Below are 19,506 nucleotides of genomic sequence, written 5' to 3'. Positions count from 1 at the left end.
AATTGCATTTTAGAAAAAGTTATTAGGGAATGGAGGCTGAGAATGACTGAAAATGGAATGAAGAATGGGGTAAAGATAGGTTGTGGAAAAAATGCGATGATGTTGGATTGCCTTGCCTTCGCAGACGATGTCGTTCTTATTACAGACAACCGTCAAACAGCCAAGAAACAAGTCGAAGAACTACAAAATGTTGCAGTCAAAACAGGGTTAAGAATCTCTTTCGAGAAAACAGCATTCATGGATTCTATAAAAAAAAGCGACACGGACAGACTTGTTACATTGTATGGGGATATCCAGCGTGTGCAAAAATTTAAATACCTGGGAGAAATACTCACCCCCAATGGAGATGAAAAGGAGGGATTAAAGGAGAGGGTGAGAAGGATGGAGCTGGCATTCAGACTATGTCATGACACCTATAAGTCCAAGTCTCTCTCAATTCAGGCCAAGTTAAAACATTACTGCACAGTGGTTAGAACAGAGTGCCTTTATGGAGCAGAAACCTTGACGAGGATGGCTGACCCAGTCCTTGAAAATAGAGAAAGAAGATTCTTGCGAAAAATCTTAGGCCCTAGAAAGTCGACGAGTGACCCAAACACATTCCGGTTAAGATCGAATTTGGAGCTCTACAAGACAGTAGAAAGAATCACGACTGTGATGAGAAAAAGGAGACTGACGTTTTATGGACATATCAAAAGAATGAACCCTGAGAGATTGACCAACAGGATACTTCTTCTGCAGGAAAGGTGGAAAAAACAACCGGGATGGCTTACACACGTGCACAATGACTTGGCAGAAATAGGTATCAAGGAGGAGGATATAAAAGAAAGGACATCATTTAGGAAGAAGGTTGCGGGATTGAGGGATGCGTCTGAAGAGCAACATGCGAAGCCACGGAACATCTCGGTGGAAGAACGAGCAAGAAGAAGTCAAAGACTCAAGAATCTTTGGCGAGAGTGTAAAGAGAAGGGTATCAGTCTGCGTGACAAAAGGAAGATTGTGTAAACGTGGCCCACAGGTGGCCGTATCGATTAATAATAATAATAATAATAATAATAATAATAATAATTAAGAAAAGACTAGTAAACAGCTGATAGGGGAACTGCCACCTGGGCAACAGCCCTAAATGCAGATCAGTGATGACCGATTGATAGATAGTGCAGGAAGAGAGTATCAGATGATACTCCTTACCTCTACTGCTCTTCCTCTAACCACCATAAAGGTACACTGAAATTCTTCATAAAATCCTATGTATAACCATAATCATCACAAAACATAATTCGTATGAAAAATGTGTGAATACGGTGAAAAGGTAACAGAAAAGTGTATGAATGTACATCATCAAAGATAGGAAACTACAAAGAAGGCTAGTGTGGGTAAATAGAGGAAGTAAATCAGGAAGAAAGCACTAATAATGAGAGAGCCTAATGCATTAAATGTATGGGAAAATTAATAAGTATACAGAGAGGTTGAGCTTCGAGTTGGCAGAATGGTAGGCAGAGGCCTAGAAATCGAATAATCTCACGATTTTAAGGCAAGTGAATCTTCTTTTCTTAGAAATACGGTTTTGTTAGAAATCATCTCACCATCTATCATCATCATCTGGATATCCTTCCAGCAGGCCGGGTAGGACTTCTGTGGACAATATGCCTCCATCGGTACCTGTCATTATAGAGTTCCTCTCCTTTCACATCTTGCAGTGTTGTTCCTTTCTCGATAAGTTCTGCATTTATTTGGTCCAGCCACCTTCTTCTGGAACGTCCAACAGGTCTCTTTCCAGGTACTGTCATTTCCAAGTACTGTCTGGGGGTTATAGTCTCTTCCAACCTTTGCACATGGCCAAACCATTTCAACTGAGCAATGCGCAGTCTTTCTTCCATCGTACAGGTCACTTGCATGTCATTTCCAATGCACTAATTTCTAATTCTGTCTCTTCTAGTTTTTTTTAGAAAGCATCTCAATATTTGAAATATCTTACCACTTAATTATTTTTGATAATAATATTACGGGATCAATGATTTACAAATAGGAAAATTAACTTTCACTACTTAAGTTTTCAGTATCGTTTTTTTGATTATGAGTGATGTGAAATTTAAGCAACTAACCTTTGTAACACCATCAGGGACTGGCTCAAACACTCTACGCTGATCTTCCCTGGGAAGTTGCGAATGAAGTGGAATTATGCAATATTCGTTACCTCCTGAAAACAAACAAAAAAAGTTATCACTGTCATGTACAAAAGCTAATCATAACAGAACTGTGCATGCTCAGGATCAGATGTAGAGAAAAGATCTACGGCAGACTCTCGATTAACCAACTACCTATTAAATGAGGCTCCAGGTTAACTGAGGGAGTTGCTGGAAAATAAAAGCTTTTTTTTTTTGTATCAATGCAGTGCAAGGTGGTGTGTGTAAGTTAAGATGAATGGTACTATAGTGATGGCCACTAATTAGATTGAACAGGGGCTGCTGCTGGGTCGAGTAGCGATGCCCCAGTCCTTGGTGCTGCTAGGTCGAGCACGGTTCTAAGAATTTTCATCACCAGCACACACACACCACACCACCCTGTCATGATTCTGGAACCACTGTCACATGTCTCACCACTCATCTATTTATTTATTGTCAGTTTGAGTCAAGTGAATCCAATTGTTACGGTGGTGTTTAAATCTGTGTAAGCATGTTCTATACAAGTAGTGTCATATGAGTGCCAAACTGAACAGAGGGGGGGATGGGCGTGTGTGTGTGTGTGTGTGTGTGTGTGCGCGCGCGCGTGCGTGCGTGTGTGTGTGTGTGTTTCTCTGTGGAAACATGATGATGATGATGCTTGTTGTTTCAAGGGACCTAACATCCAGGTCATCGGCCTGTAATGGTATGAAATGAAATTACAAATTGAAAGCCCAAAAACATCTACTGACCACAATTCAAAATGAATGAATGAATCAATCCATGGAGGGATGGATGGATGGAGGGATGGATATGAATTTAAAACGATCAGTAGAACCGACCCACAGTGCCTCACATGCACAGAAGCTGGCGGAAAACAACAGTATTACTGACCAAGGGACTGCTTCTATAGCACGATACTGAATCGATGATGCTTGTAGTCGAAAGTCATCCAAGTCATCGGCCCCACATAATGGTACTGGGCCGATGACCTTCGATGTTAGGCCCCTTAAAACAACAAGCATCATCATCATCATCATAATGGTACTTGTTGCTAGAAAAGTAGAACCATGGTATTTGTCATGTTGCGGTACTAATCAAAAGTAGCGTAGACTCGCGGTATTCCACACATTATGGTACTATTCACAGGTGATGAAATTCGCAAACGTATCAGAGATCTACACTGTTTCGCACATTGCGGCGCCATTTACAGGCAACGCAAACTTATGGTGGTCATCACATAAGGGTTGTAACCACAGGGACTCGTACTATCCCATGGTATTCCTCATATAGTGGATACTAATCATAGGCAAGCCAGAACTATGGGTTCCCTCATCCCATAGTGTCGCGCATATAGTACTACTAATCACAGGTACTGTGAAAGCCATCGCATGCTCGTTTGCTACTAATCGCAAACCTATTTGGTACCTAACATAGTGGTACTACACACAAGTAAAAGCGACCCATGGCGTTCCCCGCGTGGTGGTACTAATCACAAGTAGTTTCTAAGTAGTTTCATGGTTCTAAATTGAGCATCCCTTGGTTGCCCCTTTTAGTCGCCTCTTACGACAGGCAGGGGATACCGTGGGTGAATTTTTTACCTGCATCCCCCACCCACAGGGGGTTGTGTGTTTGGTCCACAAGAGGTATTTTATTTCCCTCAAGTCCGCCGGCTAGCCGGTTAGGACCCCCCTATCCACCACGTGGGAGTATCACATCTCTACCTGTTACACCAGCACAATAGGTTTGTGGTCTGTGGAAACAAAATTTAATGCAATAAGGTCAGAGGTCTGGGAAGTGACTGTTGGAGATTGGAGACATAAACGGAAGGACATTAAAGAGCGGGCGAGTCAAAGTGTGAGCAAGGCCATGGTTTAGTGCAGAAAACAATGAAGAAAGGTGAATGTGAGGATGTCTGAGGCTTTATATTTGTGGTTCTCACATTTGCAAAGCGTGGGACGACCGGTAAACAATCCTATGGTGCAAATTATGGCAATAGAATGATTTTTTTTAAAGTGGTTTTACCGCAAACGATGGATGGGTAGAAAGACGACAGAAGAGATACCGCATTACTGGGGAAAAAACTGTCAGCTAATTCATCTGAAGTTGTTGAATTTCAATCAAGATTGAAAGAAGTTGTTTTCTGTGAGTGACACTGGAACATATTTTCAAATGTGACGAGGCTGGGCTGAACTTATGAACGAATCCTAATAAGACTTTGGCATCAAAATCAGAAAGAAATGCTTCTGGGTTCAAGCAGATGAAGGAAAGAGTGACCATTTTTAACCTGCACCAACGCATTCAGATCCCTGAAGTTAAGGACCTTCCTGATTTAAAAAAAAAAAAGAGAAAAAAAAGAAAAAAAAGCATTTTAAAAAGTTAATGTTAATTTTCTTCCCACCATGTACAGATCCTAATAAGAAAAAAGGTCCTAGGCAAGCAGTATTGTTGTTGGACAATGCACTTTCACACCTGGATACCACCAAACTTTGTAGGTGTGGTATTAAAGCCATGTTCTTGCCACCTAATATGACCTAATACCTGGATCAAGGGGTTCTTTAGATAATAAAAAGTAACTACTGGCAGAGGCTTCACAACACATTCACTCCCGTAGACGCCTTAAGGCGTTTAAAAGCTGCCTATATGCGGGACCGTATCTGAGTTAAGGCGTTTAAGGCCGTGTGATGTAAACATCGTTTGAATTTAGCGCAAAATTCGCATGAAGTCGTAGTTCATGGTGAAAACCATAGATGGCACATAAATGACCAGTCCCTCGCCCTGACTACCTGACCAGAGGGTACAATCCAATGCTTTCCTTCTTTTTTTCTTTGAGTAAACACAGACCCAAGCCAGTCATGATATTCTTGTGAGGGTTTATATTGAAGTGAGTTTTTGTGTCGCGACAAGATGACGAGTTACAAAGACAGTATTCGAAGCTAGGAAATTGAAGACGTACTACTGAACGATGATTCTGGTGATGAACTCATCCCTGATTTCAGTGATAGCGATAGCAATTCCAATGATGACATACCAGACTATGGGCAAAGTGAAATTCAGCACATTCAAATAACCGATACGCATCTGTCTTATCGCTCACCTCCAATCAATTTCACTGGCCGGGTAGGATTAAATGTTGAGATCGAAGATAGCAACGAAATTGTGTCTTTCATTATTTATTTGTAAATGACAAATGACAAATCTTTACGCGGAACAAGTTATTAGTGCAGAGCCGCGTCCTTTCACTAAACATTCTATATTTCAGACGTGGAAACCGGTCGACGTAAATGAGATGAAAAGTTTTTAGGACTAATGTTTGTAACGGGAATAATTCAAACCCAGATTTGAAAATGTACTGGACAGAGGACACTATTTTCGAAAACAATGGCACGAACCCGGTTCGAAAACATTTAGTCGTTCTTGCACTTTAGCGACAGCAGTCATTATGAGGGGAAGCACTACTAGTTATCATTCTAAAGGTATGTTGAAAATTTCAATATTGTACTTATGATAGTTTTCTTACATTTCATATAACATAGTGCGCTATAGAGCTGAGGGGATTTAAAAAGGCTGGGCTGGAGGTTTAAAGCACCCACTGAGGAGCTGTAGTGAACGTGTTAAGGTGTTGATTTTCAGATTGGATGAAGGGAGGAGCGTAAGTGAAGCTCTGACAACAAAAAAAACAGTGAAAGATGTTTCATACTCGATTTCAACTGTGTAGGATGAAGTTAAGAGCTCAACACTTCAATGACTGTGAAGAAAGCTGTTTGACTTGGAGAAATCCAGCAAAACTTTGCCAGGATCAGACAATGAAAATATCTCTCAACTCATCCAGCTAGCCAATGAGCTATCAGTGGAAACGCCAACTGAAAATGAAGAAGTCTTCAAGTGGTGTAACGAAGATCAACAACTGGAGCTGACTGACAACTCCATATAAATGCTGCATTGGGGTAAAAAGTTCCTAAACACACGTATCTCCACCCCTGCAATTTCATGTATCAGTCATCTGATTTCATTCTCCAGGATTTCAAGAGTACATGGATTGGTTGTACATTTTCTGTTTTGAAGTTCCCCACTAATAAAAAGCACAGATATTCAAATCGAGAACGAGGGGGCCAAAGTCCATGACTAATTATTCGCACATCAAACAACTGTTCAGGCATTGAGAGTTGTGAACGATTCCATCATACAATTTCTTCTTTAGGAGAAATGTATAAACTAAAAATGTCCATTTCCCAATATTATACGCCACCATACCGATAGCTTACACAAATAATGCTCAACGAGTGTAGGACTACAACACAAATAACGCTAATAACATGCGCTCAATAAGAACTCCACTCGTAAACTAAACATTCATTCTGTACGCTTACTGCTTACCATGCTCATTGCGCTGCATGTATGAATGCACACACTATCTCTGCCATGCCAGAACAAAGCAAATATTTCTCCAGTCCACCTGTGCGGCAGCACCGGCAACTTTTTGCTGCCTCTCCCTGTATTATTATTCAGTCTAGATATATTACATGATATTACCATAATAAACCAATTAATGAAAATAATCAACTCAGATAATTACCAAAGCGAGGATGCTGTTGTAAGTATCGCATCAAAGCAAAAATCAGATTCCAGCCAGGCAGAAAGACTAGGACTGCACCTGGAATGCCTAGTCCTTTGATATACAACAACAAAGCCTGAAACAAAACAAAACAAAAAACAAAAAAATTCATACAGCAACAAAACAATACCATTAAACTAAACACACATCACAATGTATTAAGGAAATGATGCAATAAGTTACATTATAATGGAACGTAAGAAAATATAAAACAGAAAAACACTCAAGAAGGAAACTAACAGTTAATGAAGAGGAGCAGCCTTCACTTATATAAACAGAGTTTGAGAATAAGTAAAGGGATGTCACCCAGCATAGATAAAAGCAGAAATCATGATCATCAACAACATCCATTTCCTCCATCCAGCTCCTGCCAGGTTGGGATGTTTATGGCACCTTTCCATCTTCTATCCAACCACCATTGTTCCTTCTCAACTTTGTTCCAATCCAGTTTCTTCTAATTATACTATTCCTGATTGTTTTCAACCACCTTCGTCTGGGTCTCCCTCTTGTCATCCCTCCCTAGGTCTTCATCATCTGCTTTGGTATCTTTCCCTCTTCCATCTCCTTAACATGTCAAACCATCTTATTTTATCCCTCTCCATTCTGTCACAAAACTTTTCCACTCCAATTTCCTTCATGATGTTCTCATTTCTTACTCTATCCTTTATTGTATCACCTTAAAAGTTTCATTTCACTGAACTGGATTCTGTTCCCCTGTCTTTAGTGTCCAGGTCTCCACTTTGTATGTCACTGTAGGGTACTAGTACATTTTATACATCAACTCTTTACATTTCTTAGGTACTTCTGTCCTCCATTTCAGGTTTGCATTTCCTTGTTGAATTCTTTTACTAATCTCCATGTCTATTCCTGCATGCTGCATCACTTTGCTTCACAATTACTTCAAGTTCTCCACAATTTCAAGGTTTCTTTATATTTTATAATCCCTTTCCCTTTCTCCTCTAGTCAATACCACTGTCTAACTCCTTATCACGCTGATTTTCATTCCATAATTGGGAAGACATGAAGGAATAAGATCAGAAACGTTGATATCAGAGAGAGAATTGGATTCCCTAAACTACAAGGATAGAGACCAGTAAGCTGAAATGGTATGGACACATGATGAGAATGGAAGAATATAGAGTTCCAAAGTGAGTATGTACAGAGAAAATAATAGGAAGAAGACAATGGGGAAGGCCCAGAAAAAGGTGGAAACAGTGAAGGAAATTGCCCAGAGAAGAGAGGAGTAAAAGTAGACAAAATATTGCAGGAAGGAGGAGAGTGGTGGAGAGATTAGATAACTGTGGAGGTCTTTTATTTTCAACCTGATCCAGAAGAATGGAAACGGGAAATGGAGGAGACAATAATCTCACTCAACATGTCGAGTTGCCCTTGTACTTCCCCTCTACGCCTCACAGTTATCTCCAAACAGCATTACCTTTAGCTCCCTGTCCCCATATTTTAACACTATCTCTTTTGCAATTTCATCCATAACCATTCTGAACAACGGTGGTGACACGCACTTCCTTGTCACAGTCCAGTTTCATATCATAACACTCAGTCCTCCCTATATGTGTCTGAACACTGCTGCAATAATTTTTGTACATTTCTTGCATATTTCCAAATAATTTCTGTTGCACTACTTTCCATACATTTGCTCTAGGCACATTATCGTAAACCTTTTCCAAATCAAGGAATGCTATCACCATATGTTCTGTATTCCCAATGTTTCTTCGTTGACAGCCTCATACTGAAGATAGAGTCTGGAGTTGATCTTCAATTTCAAAAGCCATATTGCTCCTTTAATAATTGTACTTTCACCTTTCTCCTCATTCTCTTTTCCAGTACCCTTTTAAATATTCTTGCTACTTAAGATATGAGTGTGATTCCTGGATAATTTTCACTTATCTTCTTGTCCCCCCTTCTTAAATATAGGTATTATCACTTCAGTCATATGGAACCAATTTTTTTTTTAAATAATCTAAATAGCCTATACAGTGGAACCTTGATTCACCGTTTTTTGAGGGACCATGAAAATAAAACGCACAACACGGGAAAACAGAAAATCCAGGAATGAATGAAAACCATCAACAATTTGGCTGAACATCACAAAAATGAAATAAGTACAATTATGAAGACATGGATGGAAGAAGGGCGTAACTCAAAAAACACACTTTTGAGATAAATGAGTTTAAAGAATTATAACATCAAACACTTTTCTCATAAATACAGAATTTTGGAATATTATACTTAACTGCATTCTTGATTATTCCATAATATGTACATCAAAAATATTTATAAATTCTGTGGTTTGTTGACAGTTTTTATTTTGGAGTTAAGCCCTTATTCCATTTTCAGGAAAAAATTTCATTGAAAATTAATGTTATTTACATTGTTGGAAGCATGTAGACAAGTTTTACAGGTTAGAACATTTGACAGGTCACAACATGTCATTAGGGGAGTCACTATATCGAGAATTTCCTACTCCCACAAATTCAGCTTTCCAGAAAATATTTTCAAACCATGCATGTGCATCTGTGCATACAAAGCTTACTAAATCTTTAACATCTTTTCATTTCCCAGGTTTAAGACCTACATGAGGGACTGGGATACTACCTAAAGCATCCAAAGACCTTATATCCTTCAATAACTGAAACTTGTCATGAAATGTAATATTATAAGTCTGGCTTCCTGGTACAGTTCCTTCAGGAGAGTAACATAATATGGCACACTTTTGAATTGAAAACTTAAGTCCTTTTGTTTGTGATGTTGCAAATGACACTGGGCTGAGAACAGCAGACCATTTGGATAGTAAGGTTTGGTATCCAAATCATCTGAGCTTTCACTTGGTATATATTCACTGTCATCTGCTGAACCATCAGATGTTTTTCCTCCCGAGGCTACTCCTGCATCAGCCGTTTCGCTTCTGATGAGTGATGAGTGCTGGCTCGCCGTAAGTCAGCATTGGAGTGTATTTTAAGTCAGGCACGAGCAATATTTGGAAGAAGGGCGCAACTCAATACAGCACATCACATGCCATCTACTGACACTACCAAGAAGCCATTTGGGTAGTATCTAAAACAGCCTCCAAGGAACGTATATATGCAATTTACCAAATAAAGACACAACCTGACTTACGCCCTTCTTCCATCCATGTCTTCAATTATAATCTTATAAAAACACCTAAACCAAACCAAACTACAGCCCCAATGGGCCTTTGCCTGCCACGCGACCGCTGCTCAGCCCGAAGGCCTGCAGATTACGAGGTGACGCATGGTCAGTGTAACAAATCCTATCGGCCGATATTCCTGGCTCTCTAGATAGCTCCTCAATTAAAGGAAATCACGTAGGTTGAGTAGACCTGGAACCAGCTCTTATATCCAGATAAAATTGCCTGACCTGGTTGGAATCGAACCTGGGCCCTCTAGATGAGAGGCAGGCATGTCAGACCGTGAAACCGCATTAATTACCGGTACGAGAGTTCAAAATCTCAATACTGTACATTCAGTTTTACAGGGGAATCTTCGTCAGTTTCCCGTGAAAACTTCTTTCAGTTCTGCAACTTTGATTAGCCAAACCCTTCGAAAAATCTAGTAACGCCAAGCCAAACGACAATCGACCACAAGTAGTTTTTAATTCTCTCATTTAATAAAATAAAGCACATTAGATACAAAAGCGCCCAACATGACGGCGAAATCCCTTCTTTTCTTAATCTTCCATTGTAATTTGGTCTCTGGTATACTGTTCGTAGTCAGTTTCTGGAAATCTTGTACCACATAAATTAGGCCTACATAGACTTTTAAAGGTTATGTTGAACTCAAAAACATGGTTTCGAATGTAAGTATCGATTCTCAAAAGTTCTCGAATGCATTATGGTATATTCAATTCTGCCCATCACTACTACAATCAAACTGGAAAAAGAAAAAAAGAAAATTGATCAAAATTTCAGAAATTACGGTTATTTGTGACCTTAAGGTCATCTGGAAAGCGCACTTGCTGCACATGACAGCACGAGTTGGAAATGATACAAACCATTTAAATGTAACGTGCACAAATAAAACGACTGCGGTTTTTTGCATTTTAAGACAAAAACGTAAAATTTCCAGTCTTACATTAGGACCAAAACATTAATAGGCAATTTCAAGACCTCCCATGGCTTTCTTTTTTAATGTAAGGTGCAACATCTGTTCTAGTCGCAATAACATAATTGTGTATGATAATATTGAAATACTAAATTTGTGTTAAGAAGAAGCAGTTTCGATTCTTGCCTGAAAGCCCAGTTACTCTACAGTGCCTTGAGGAAAGTGACGAAAACCCGTTTGGCAGTACGATTGGAAAAAAGTAAAAATATAAACATCTAACCCTGGACATAATGTGGACGTTTTATAAGTACGAACATTTGACGAAACTCATTCAATTTTCAGGCAGAGCTGTCGAAATGCGCCGTGTCTACTTACAATTGTTGTGGCCACTCTCGGCTTTATGATTTCCGAGATTCTCTAAACAATACCACCCGAATGCGATGCTAAGATGGTCCCTTATGCAAGTTCACTGCCGATCGCTTTTCCAATTCAGTACTTGCTCTAATTATCGCAATGACGGGGCATTTACACCAAGATCCATAAGTATGCCATAGCCGTCCTTTCATGAGATGCAGTTTATTAAAAAAACGATTGATCAAGGATTTAGCGTTGATCGGACTGAAATTTCTGGACAGTTGATCTGTGAAATCGTTTCTTTGAGGAACGGATAATACAGGATTTTCACAACGTGATTTAATTAAGATGCTCGCAGACCACGTAACTGGAACGCATATTCTGGGAAAACGTGGTTTCCGGGAACAGATAATTGAGGTTCCACTGTACAGCAAATGTTCTGGGTCATGCTGATGTTATTTCCACACACAATTCACCTAACCCTGCTGTTTTTACCACTTTCATTCATTTGACAGCAGTTCCCATCTCTTCCATTGTGATTTCACCATCAGATTCTATCTCTTCACACTCTACTCTTGTCATCTCATCTACACCCCTTCTCAGATTCAAGAGTTCATCAAAGTAATCCTTCCGTCTAACAACAGTACTAACATTATTAAAATACTGTAGCAGGTATCTGTGAAATCCAATGGTTATCTATCTGTCTATATGAATTAAAGAATGTCCTCCCTAGAACTCAATGTATTAATTTCAGATGGCTGACAAACTGGAGACATTTATACAGTCCAGAATGAAAATGAATGAAAACTAAACAAGCTAGAAATGTAATTCTTTCATCAAATAAAAGCAATTCTCAGTAATGAATCAAGCTCAATAGAGTTTATATGTCTATTGAAAATTAGGCTTAGAACTAGTGCCAAATGTGTGAAGGTCACGAATAACATTTTGTGCTGTCATTGCTGCCTTTGTCACTTAATCTTCTGCTTACACTTTCACAACCCAAATTTTCATTCACAATTCATCCAATCTCATTATCAAGCAAGATATTTCCATACGAGTTAGACAACATGTTGTTTGTTTATGTCAAACACCTACCTGTCGTTGCCTTCTGTATTTTGTTAAGTCTGAATAACTCCTGCAAGAAGTTACTAGCAGTAGTGGCCACTAAGAAGCACACATAAAAGTAAAATTTAATTAACATTGTCTGTTCAGACTTGTAAAAGAGTAACGAAGTTCCCATCTATACAAGTTTCTCTAATTTAATTAAATTGACGGTCATATAATGCATAAGTAATAATACTTGTTTGAAAAAGTCTGTATTGAGAGAAAAACATGTGTGCCTTTTCTCTCAAGTATGAAGGATGAGTTTTCCACCTAATCAATACTTTATTTTACGAAGTGTTTAGAATTATTTACATTAAAAAACAGTACCATTTTCGACCTGTAAATAGGTCATTATCAGTTGTTGATAAACCTGCTTAACAGCGACTGTACATAATAAAACTTTACCAAAAATTAAACAAGAATGCTTTATTCTAATATAATACATTATTCTAAAGTATTCTAATGTATTACATTATTCTAAGCAGGTTCATCAACAGCTGATGATGACCTATTTACAGGTCGAACCCGGTACTGTTTTTAAATCTAAATAATTCTAAACACTTTGTAAAATAAAGTACTGATTAGATGGAAAACTCATCCTTCATACTTGTGTGCTCAAATTCTAAATACGGACCATGAAGCTGATAGATTATAGTGCCTTTTCTCTCATATATTTCTGGAAAATTAAGGCTGTATCCTGAAGAGTAATATGAAGAATTCCTATGCTTGTGTTGATGACTGCATATTCCTGTTCAGAGTCTAGTGCCGAATTTGTTTGCGTACTACATGCATTTTTTAATTAAAAAGATCTTTCCAAACATGAGGTGCGCTTCACACATGAAGACTTTCATTTGGATCAAATTCCAACCAGTGTTATTTGGCTGGTGTGGTCAAACTTCTGCTCATGATTCCATGTGTACATGCATTGCCACGACACATGTACTGCATTTGTAACCATGGTAGCATACAGTTTGTAAAAATGTATGCAAATGTGTGTGGTAAGAGAAAAACTACCGAGTTATTAAAGTTAGGGTATCTTGCAGCAGCAAGAGAATATGGAATCCCGGAATCATGTATTACAGGCTGGAGAAAGGAGATCAAATTATTTTAAGAAGCAATAGCAACAGGTGTGCTTTTTGCGGATCATTGGCTAAGTTTCCTCAAGTTGAGGAAAATCTTTTTGCATTAAAATGCAATGCCCACAAAAATCCTGGTATATTTTGAAACTCCTTCAGAAACCACAATCAACGAAAAAGGTTTGTAGGCTGTAGGTATGTTGGCAGTACTTGCAGACAGTAGAAAGCTACTGCCTTGCATAATATTTAAGCAGAAAACAATTCCCATGAATGAAAATTTTCTGCCATGGGTGGTTGAGAAGACACAGGAGAAAGGATATATGGACAGTATGTTGGGTGTTGACTGGGTTAGAAGTACTGTATGTGGAAGCAATGTCCTGGAGCCCTGCTTGAAGTAGGAACTGTACTCGGGTTATGGCAATTTGAGATTAACCGTAGAGAATACGGACCTAGTTATAATGCCTGGGTGGAATGACCTCGGTGCTTCAACCATTTGACGTATGCTTAAATAGGCCATTAAGGAGCACCTGAAAAAACTGTCATGGAATGGATGGCACGTCCTAATCACATGACACATACAGGTGAAATTTAAAAAAAGTTAGCACTCGTGTGTGAATGGATGAAAGTTGCATGGAACTGCATTCCTTGAGGGTCTCATAATGAAATCCTTCAAGAAATGCAGCATTTTAAATTCAATGGACAGGACAGAAGATGACGCAGTGTGGAGCAGAAATGACGAGGCTCCAAGTTCTGAATGTGAATTCAACAGTGCTGACAATTACGTTAGGCCTATCTCTAAGTGTTGAGTAATTCCTCATTTTTTCACTTTTACCATCTTGTATTCGACTTTTTTTTTACTTATCTTTTTAAAATCAAATTCCAGTGGACTTCTTGTATAGCAGTATTACGATGACCTTATCTGTTGGCACTACAGCAGAAGTCTGCTACAGAGAGAATTCATAAGGGCGAAAAAATTTACTCGCTACAGCGAACTGCCGTTATATCCATTTTCTTTGTAAAAGTCGGGAAAACCCCCATAAACATTAAAATCGGTATGAAACGGCAATCAGTTTGTTCAAAACTTGCGCTTTCACGGATGATACCCACACTACGGCTTACTTGTTTGGTTTTTTCAAAATCCGATACTACGCGAAAGTGTATGTTTAGTTTCATCCAAGACTACCCTAAATGCAATATGACCCCCACTTTTCCCTTCAAAAAACGTTAATCAGGCTTAAAAAGTAGTTTGTAAAATCATATGAATGCCTTAGTGTACAGTACACATTTTAGACTATCTTTGTCTTCATGCCAATGCCGAACACTAGCTTCAGTTATGCCATATTTTTTACGGCTGCATAATTTTTCTTTATTTCCGCGGGTTTAATAACCATTAAGTTAAAATTGGCATCATATTATCGAAGAGAACCTGTTGAAAATTTCCCCTTCAATATCTATTCCACGCTTATCTACATTACAACGATCCATTAGGAAAGTATTCTTGCTTACTATAAAACTGTTACTTTTACTCACCATCAGCTACAACCGGCCGCTACACACGTATTGCTTGCCGGGTTCAGCCAACTTCAGCGGCTAGCAATGTATAGGCCTAATTGCGGGCTTTGAAGGTCAATGAACGAGTTTACTGCGCCGTGGTATGGCTAATCCGCCCTTGTGTTTTTCGAGCACATAACTCACAATTGCATCTTCGACTTCTTTAAAGCGTCCTTGTGGCGGGCCACTCAATATATTTTTTGTATAGTACCAGTACGCATTTTTCAGCTATCTTTGTCTTCACACTAACGCTGAATATTGGCTTTCGTTAGGCCTGTGCCGTATTTCTTGCGGCTGCACAATTATTCTACATTTCCGAGTGTTTAACAAACATTAACTGAAAATTGGCATCATAATATCGACGAGAACCCGTTGAAAATTTGCCAGCAATAACTATTCCACGTATATTTACATTGTTTTGGTACCATTATGCAGATCTGAAAAACGTTTTTGTAGAGGCTAATAGAACATCATTCTCTCTTCACAATTTCCTGAGATCTAGTGACATTACACACAGGCACTGCAGAACCGGTTGCCGCGGCTAGCCACGTATAATAAAGGTAGTCGTTTGCCAGCGAGTCCTGTGTGTGCGCGCGCGGGGGTGAAAAGAAGCAGTGTGGTTACCGCAGTAGTTGCCCGTGGTGTCCATTACTGTAAGGCCGTGAATACAAGACCACCCTTGATAATTCATATATTCTGAGGAAGAGATGTCGTCTTGGATTCGGAAAAAACACGGTATCACTCCAGAGAGGCTTCTGTGGCAAAAATTTCAGTTTTCTTCTTCAAATGACGTTAACTAACCTAACCGTAGATGTATCATGAAAAAAATTTCAAACGCATGTAGAGAAATGATAACCGAACCTCGTCGCTAAAAATTTACATGGGAATAAATACCTTTCCGAAATTTAACTAGATGCGAGAAAATATAAACACTATCCTCTGAAATCAGTGATTTACTCTGCCATATCTTGAGGTGTATCACAATCTTGCTTCATTTCAGTATATAACATTAAAATTAAGAGATCGTTTTCTTCAGCCTTTATTTTTAACGAGTTAACAACTGCTATCCGCCACATTATTTACGCATTTATTACGAAAACATGTTATCCTTTTTCATCTCAAATTTTCTATAGAGAACAGCAGTCGACGGGTATTATTAATCGACTCCATCATCACCTTCGAATGTTGACGAGAGAGCTCACAAATGCACATAGTGAGAAAAATATACCTACCGAAGATGATTGATCACATTTTGTGGCAAACGTTTCACTTTTCTTATTCAAACAGCGTCACCTATCCTAACTTAACCGTACTATACGTATGATGAAAACATAGTTCCAGCGCTAGTGAGAAATGATAACATTCTCGCCATAAATTTACATAATAGCCTTTCTGTAATTTAGCCAGACGCAAGGAAACAAACTAATCTCTGAAATAAATAATGCACTCTGGCATACCTAGAGGTGTATCCCATTCTTACTTCATTGCAGTATTTAGCATTAAAATTATTGTTTATTCAGCCTTTATTTTTAACGAATTAACGACTGTTATTGGACACACTATTTATTCACTTATTAAGAGAACATGTTCTCTTTAATTTCGAATTTTCTTTAAGGAACAACAGTCGACTGGTATTACTAATCGACTCCAACATCACCTTTGAATGTCGATGAGAGAGCTCGCTAGTGGACATAGCAAGGAAGCGATACGGAAGGTGATCGATCGTACTCAACATAATCGCTGGTAATAAATATCGGTAACGGAAAAAATCGTGCGCGCTTAATCGCTCGTAATAATTTTAAGGTCACTTCCTCTAAAGCATTACTTTGTCAATTTTATATATTTTTCATCTAAACAGTGTTATGTGGCTGAAGATGTTGATAATATACGAAACATGTACCACTTTTGACCATTAAAAATTGCCTTAAGCAATCATTGTATCGACTAGGTGGAAAATAAATAAATACTTAATTGTGAATCGAGTGATAGGGTTCTCGTTGTAACCGAAGGTTAATACACAGTTTAATATAGGACTTTTGAAAGGACAGACAAAACTTGTCATTATAGCGGGGTTCTTGTTATATGCCGTACTCGCTATAGCGGATTTCTACTGTATTTCCTTTTACCATACATCTTAAATAGGCCTTTAGAATTTTAAGACCAAGTAATTCTTAACAATACACATGTTTTAAGAAAATGTCATAAATCTTTTCTTGTAGAACTTGGGTGCGTGTCTTATGCAATCAAATACGGTAAATGGATGGCAAATGTAGATTCCGTTTGAGTGCTATCTGTGGCCTGACTTTTGTTTTTTAATTTTGACCAGTTAGTCCAATGTAGAATTTGCAGCATTCACTGTATTTGAGTTTATTAAAACATTGACAATCAGGCAGCTTGTTGGTTCTCACGCTGCAGACCGATCGAGAAGAGATTATCCAGCATGCTATACAAGTTTAAGCAAGATGTCTCATGATGTTTATATTACTTGAGATAAACTACCACATTTCCTTGCGTATTAGACCCCCATTTTTCCGCTTTTACAGCCACAAAAAGTGTGGGGGGCAGTTTCAATATGTGATAGCCTCCAATTATGCCCAGTGACTTCTGGGTATAAGGAACTATAAATTGTACAGGTATGTATTCTACACTATTCTTTAACAAATTTGTGATTCATTCTGAGTCTTACTGGCTATCTTTGTGGGAAGGCAGCATTCCTAAATCTCACTATTAACTTTTAAAATGTCCAGCCCCGCGGTGTAGGGGGGAACGCATCCAGCTGTCACCCGGCGGCCCTGGGTTCGATTCAATTATTAATATCCCCACCTGGGGACTGGGTATTTGTGACGTCCTTAATTTCCCTTTCCTCACACGCAACTTTTCACACTACCGCCATTCCAATTACATGCAGGTTCATGCAATATGGTGCCAGTAGGGGCAAAAGATCCACATGGGTCGATGCCCCGAACAAATAGCATTAAAAAAATAATAATAATGAAGACAATAAATGGTGAAAACATGGCTTTTAGGCCTACATATATAGTACACATAGTGTTTTAGTTACTCTTACATCATGTCATACGTTTTGTCTCATTAAATCCTCTGATGAGGTGGGGCATCCAGCAGTAAAAACTCACCACAAAGATTAGTCTCACTTCACATTTGACCCCGTAGAGAAAAGGGATAAAGGTATCATATTATGAAATATTAATACGAAAGAACTTAATGGCCAGTCATTTGTGTCTGTCATTTGAGTAGTAGGCCTATCGCACAGTAAACCTACTCACCGCTTTCATTTGAATTATTGTCGTTTTGTGCCACCAACTTCCCTGCTACCGGTGTTGTCGTCATTCCAAATGACGTAATCTTCACTGCCAGTGAGAGCATTCAAGATCCCGTCTTTTTTAAGCCTTTTAGAATAGTTTTGTCCACAATTATAGAGTCCAAACAGTGAGAATCTATTCACAAATGATTTCTGGAGATAGTCTCTGTTATTCCCAGTTGGTGTACGTGAAGAAGAAAGCTACCCAGTCTGAATAAAGAGTGCCAACCCACCAGCTGAACGTTAGCATATATTACGAGCTGTACTTTCATGTAATACATAGTGACTGGAAGCATTCTTTGGATAACTGCGGCTGATTAAAGCCAGACCTTTATTTTTAAGTACAGTATATTTCATGCTTGTTCTCTACATTTATCACATCAGGATTTACCTAAACAGATGTAACTGAGATAAGATAGACAGCACTGTTTAGGTTAGGTAAGCTATCGAGCACCCAGATATTGCTAGAAGATCCACAACGAATAAAACACAAATAGATAACAGGAAAGCTTGCCGCATTTATGGAGGTAAAACATTTTATTATCATAATGTTTAATTTTGTACGTTCGTCTCCAATTTTTAATACCACATACCACTATTATGTTTTGTTTGGCGTCTTTGAGAAGTGTAAAAGTAGTTACTGGGACATAGAACCAACAACATTATTATTCGTTAGGTACGTTGAAGAGTAAAACTATAATTTTTATGACTGGATTATTTTTATTTTAAACCTACTTCTCTCCAAAAATTACCTACATTGGCCTGAGTTACGAGATAATAAACAATAACTTTGTTAATGATCTCACCCGCTATATTAATAGCAACAATCATGAATATTTCTTAAATAAAGTAAACTCTTGACCTCATCCTGAAGTGGTGCAGCTCTCTTTAGTCACGCCTCCAACAGAGGTGAGCTGCATGTTACCGCATATAAACCTGCCTGCCATTCTTAAATCTCTGGCAATACCAGAAATCAAACTTGTGCCCCTAAGAATGGTAGCTAACTGTGCTGAATGTTACGCTGGCGGACATCCTTAACTACAAAACACAGACTTATCGCATGACTGACACATGCTCTCAAAGCATGGGTAGGACATTTCTTAACTACCAAATAAAAATGTACCGCATGGATTTTGATTTGTGTTCATTGCGCAGGTCGTACGGATGAAACTATTCACAAATTTGTGTGATGTCATCGGCCTGTACCCGTTTTGAAGCGGAATCATCGTCGTTCTGACGAATTAAGTTG

General features: G+C 38.7%; 1 protein-coding gene across 2 annotated transcripts in view; it reads right to left on the bottom strand.

The window, feature by feature from the left end:
* Positions 1-19,506, bottom strand: part of mle (maleless) — a 278,516-nt gene that overhangs the window by 126,860 nt on the left and 132,150 nt on the right. For both annotated transcript variants that reach the window (XM_067135650.2, XM_067135651.2), the window contains 2 exons: positions 6,736-6,850; positions 2,103-2,197 (listed from right to left, as the gene is read on the bottom strand). In XM_067135650.2, the coding sequence (XP_066991751.1) occupies positions 2,103-2,197; positions 6,736-6,850 (210 nt within the window). The remainder of the gene's footprint in view (positions 1-2,102; positions 2,198-6,735; positions 6,851-19,506) is intronic.

Source organism: Anabrus simplex, chromosome 1 (genome assembly GCF_040414725.1).
Source record: "Anabrus simplex isolate iqAnaSimp1 chromosome 1, ASM4041472v1, whole genome shotgun sequence".
NCBI classification, from domain to species: domain Eukaryota; kingdom Metazoa; phylum Arthropoda; class Insecta; order Orthoptera; family Tettigoniidae; genus Anabrus; species Anabrus simplex.
This window is presented reverse-complemented; position numbering and strand designations above follow the sequence as displayed.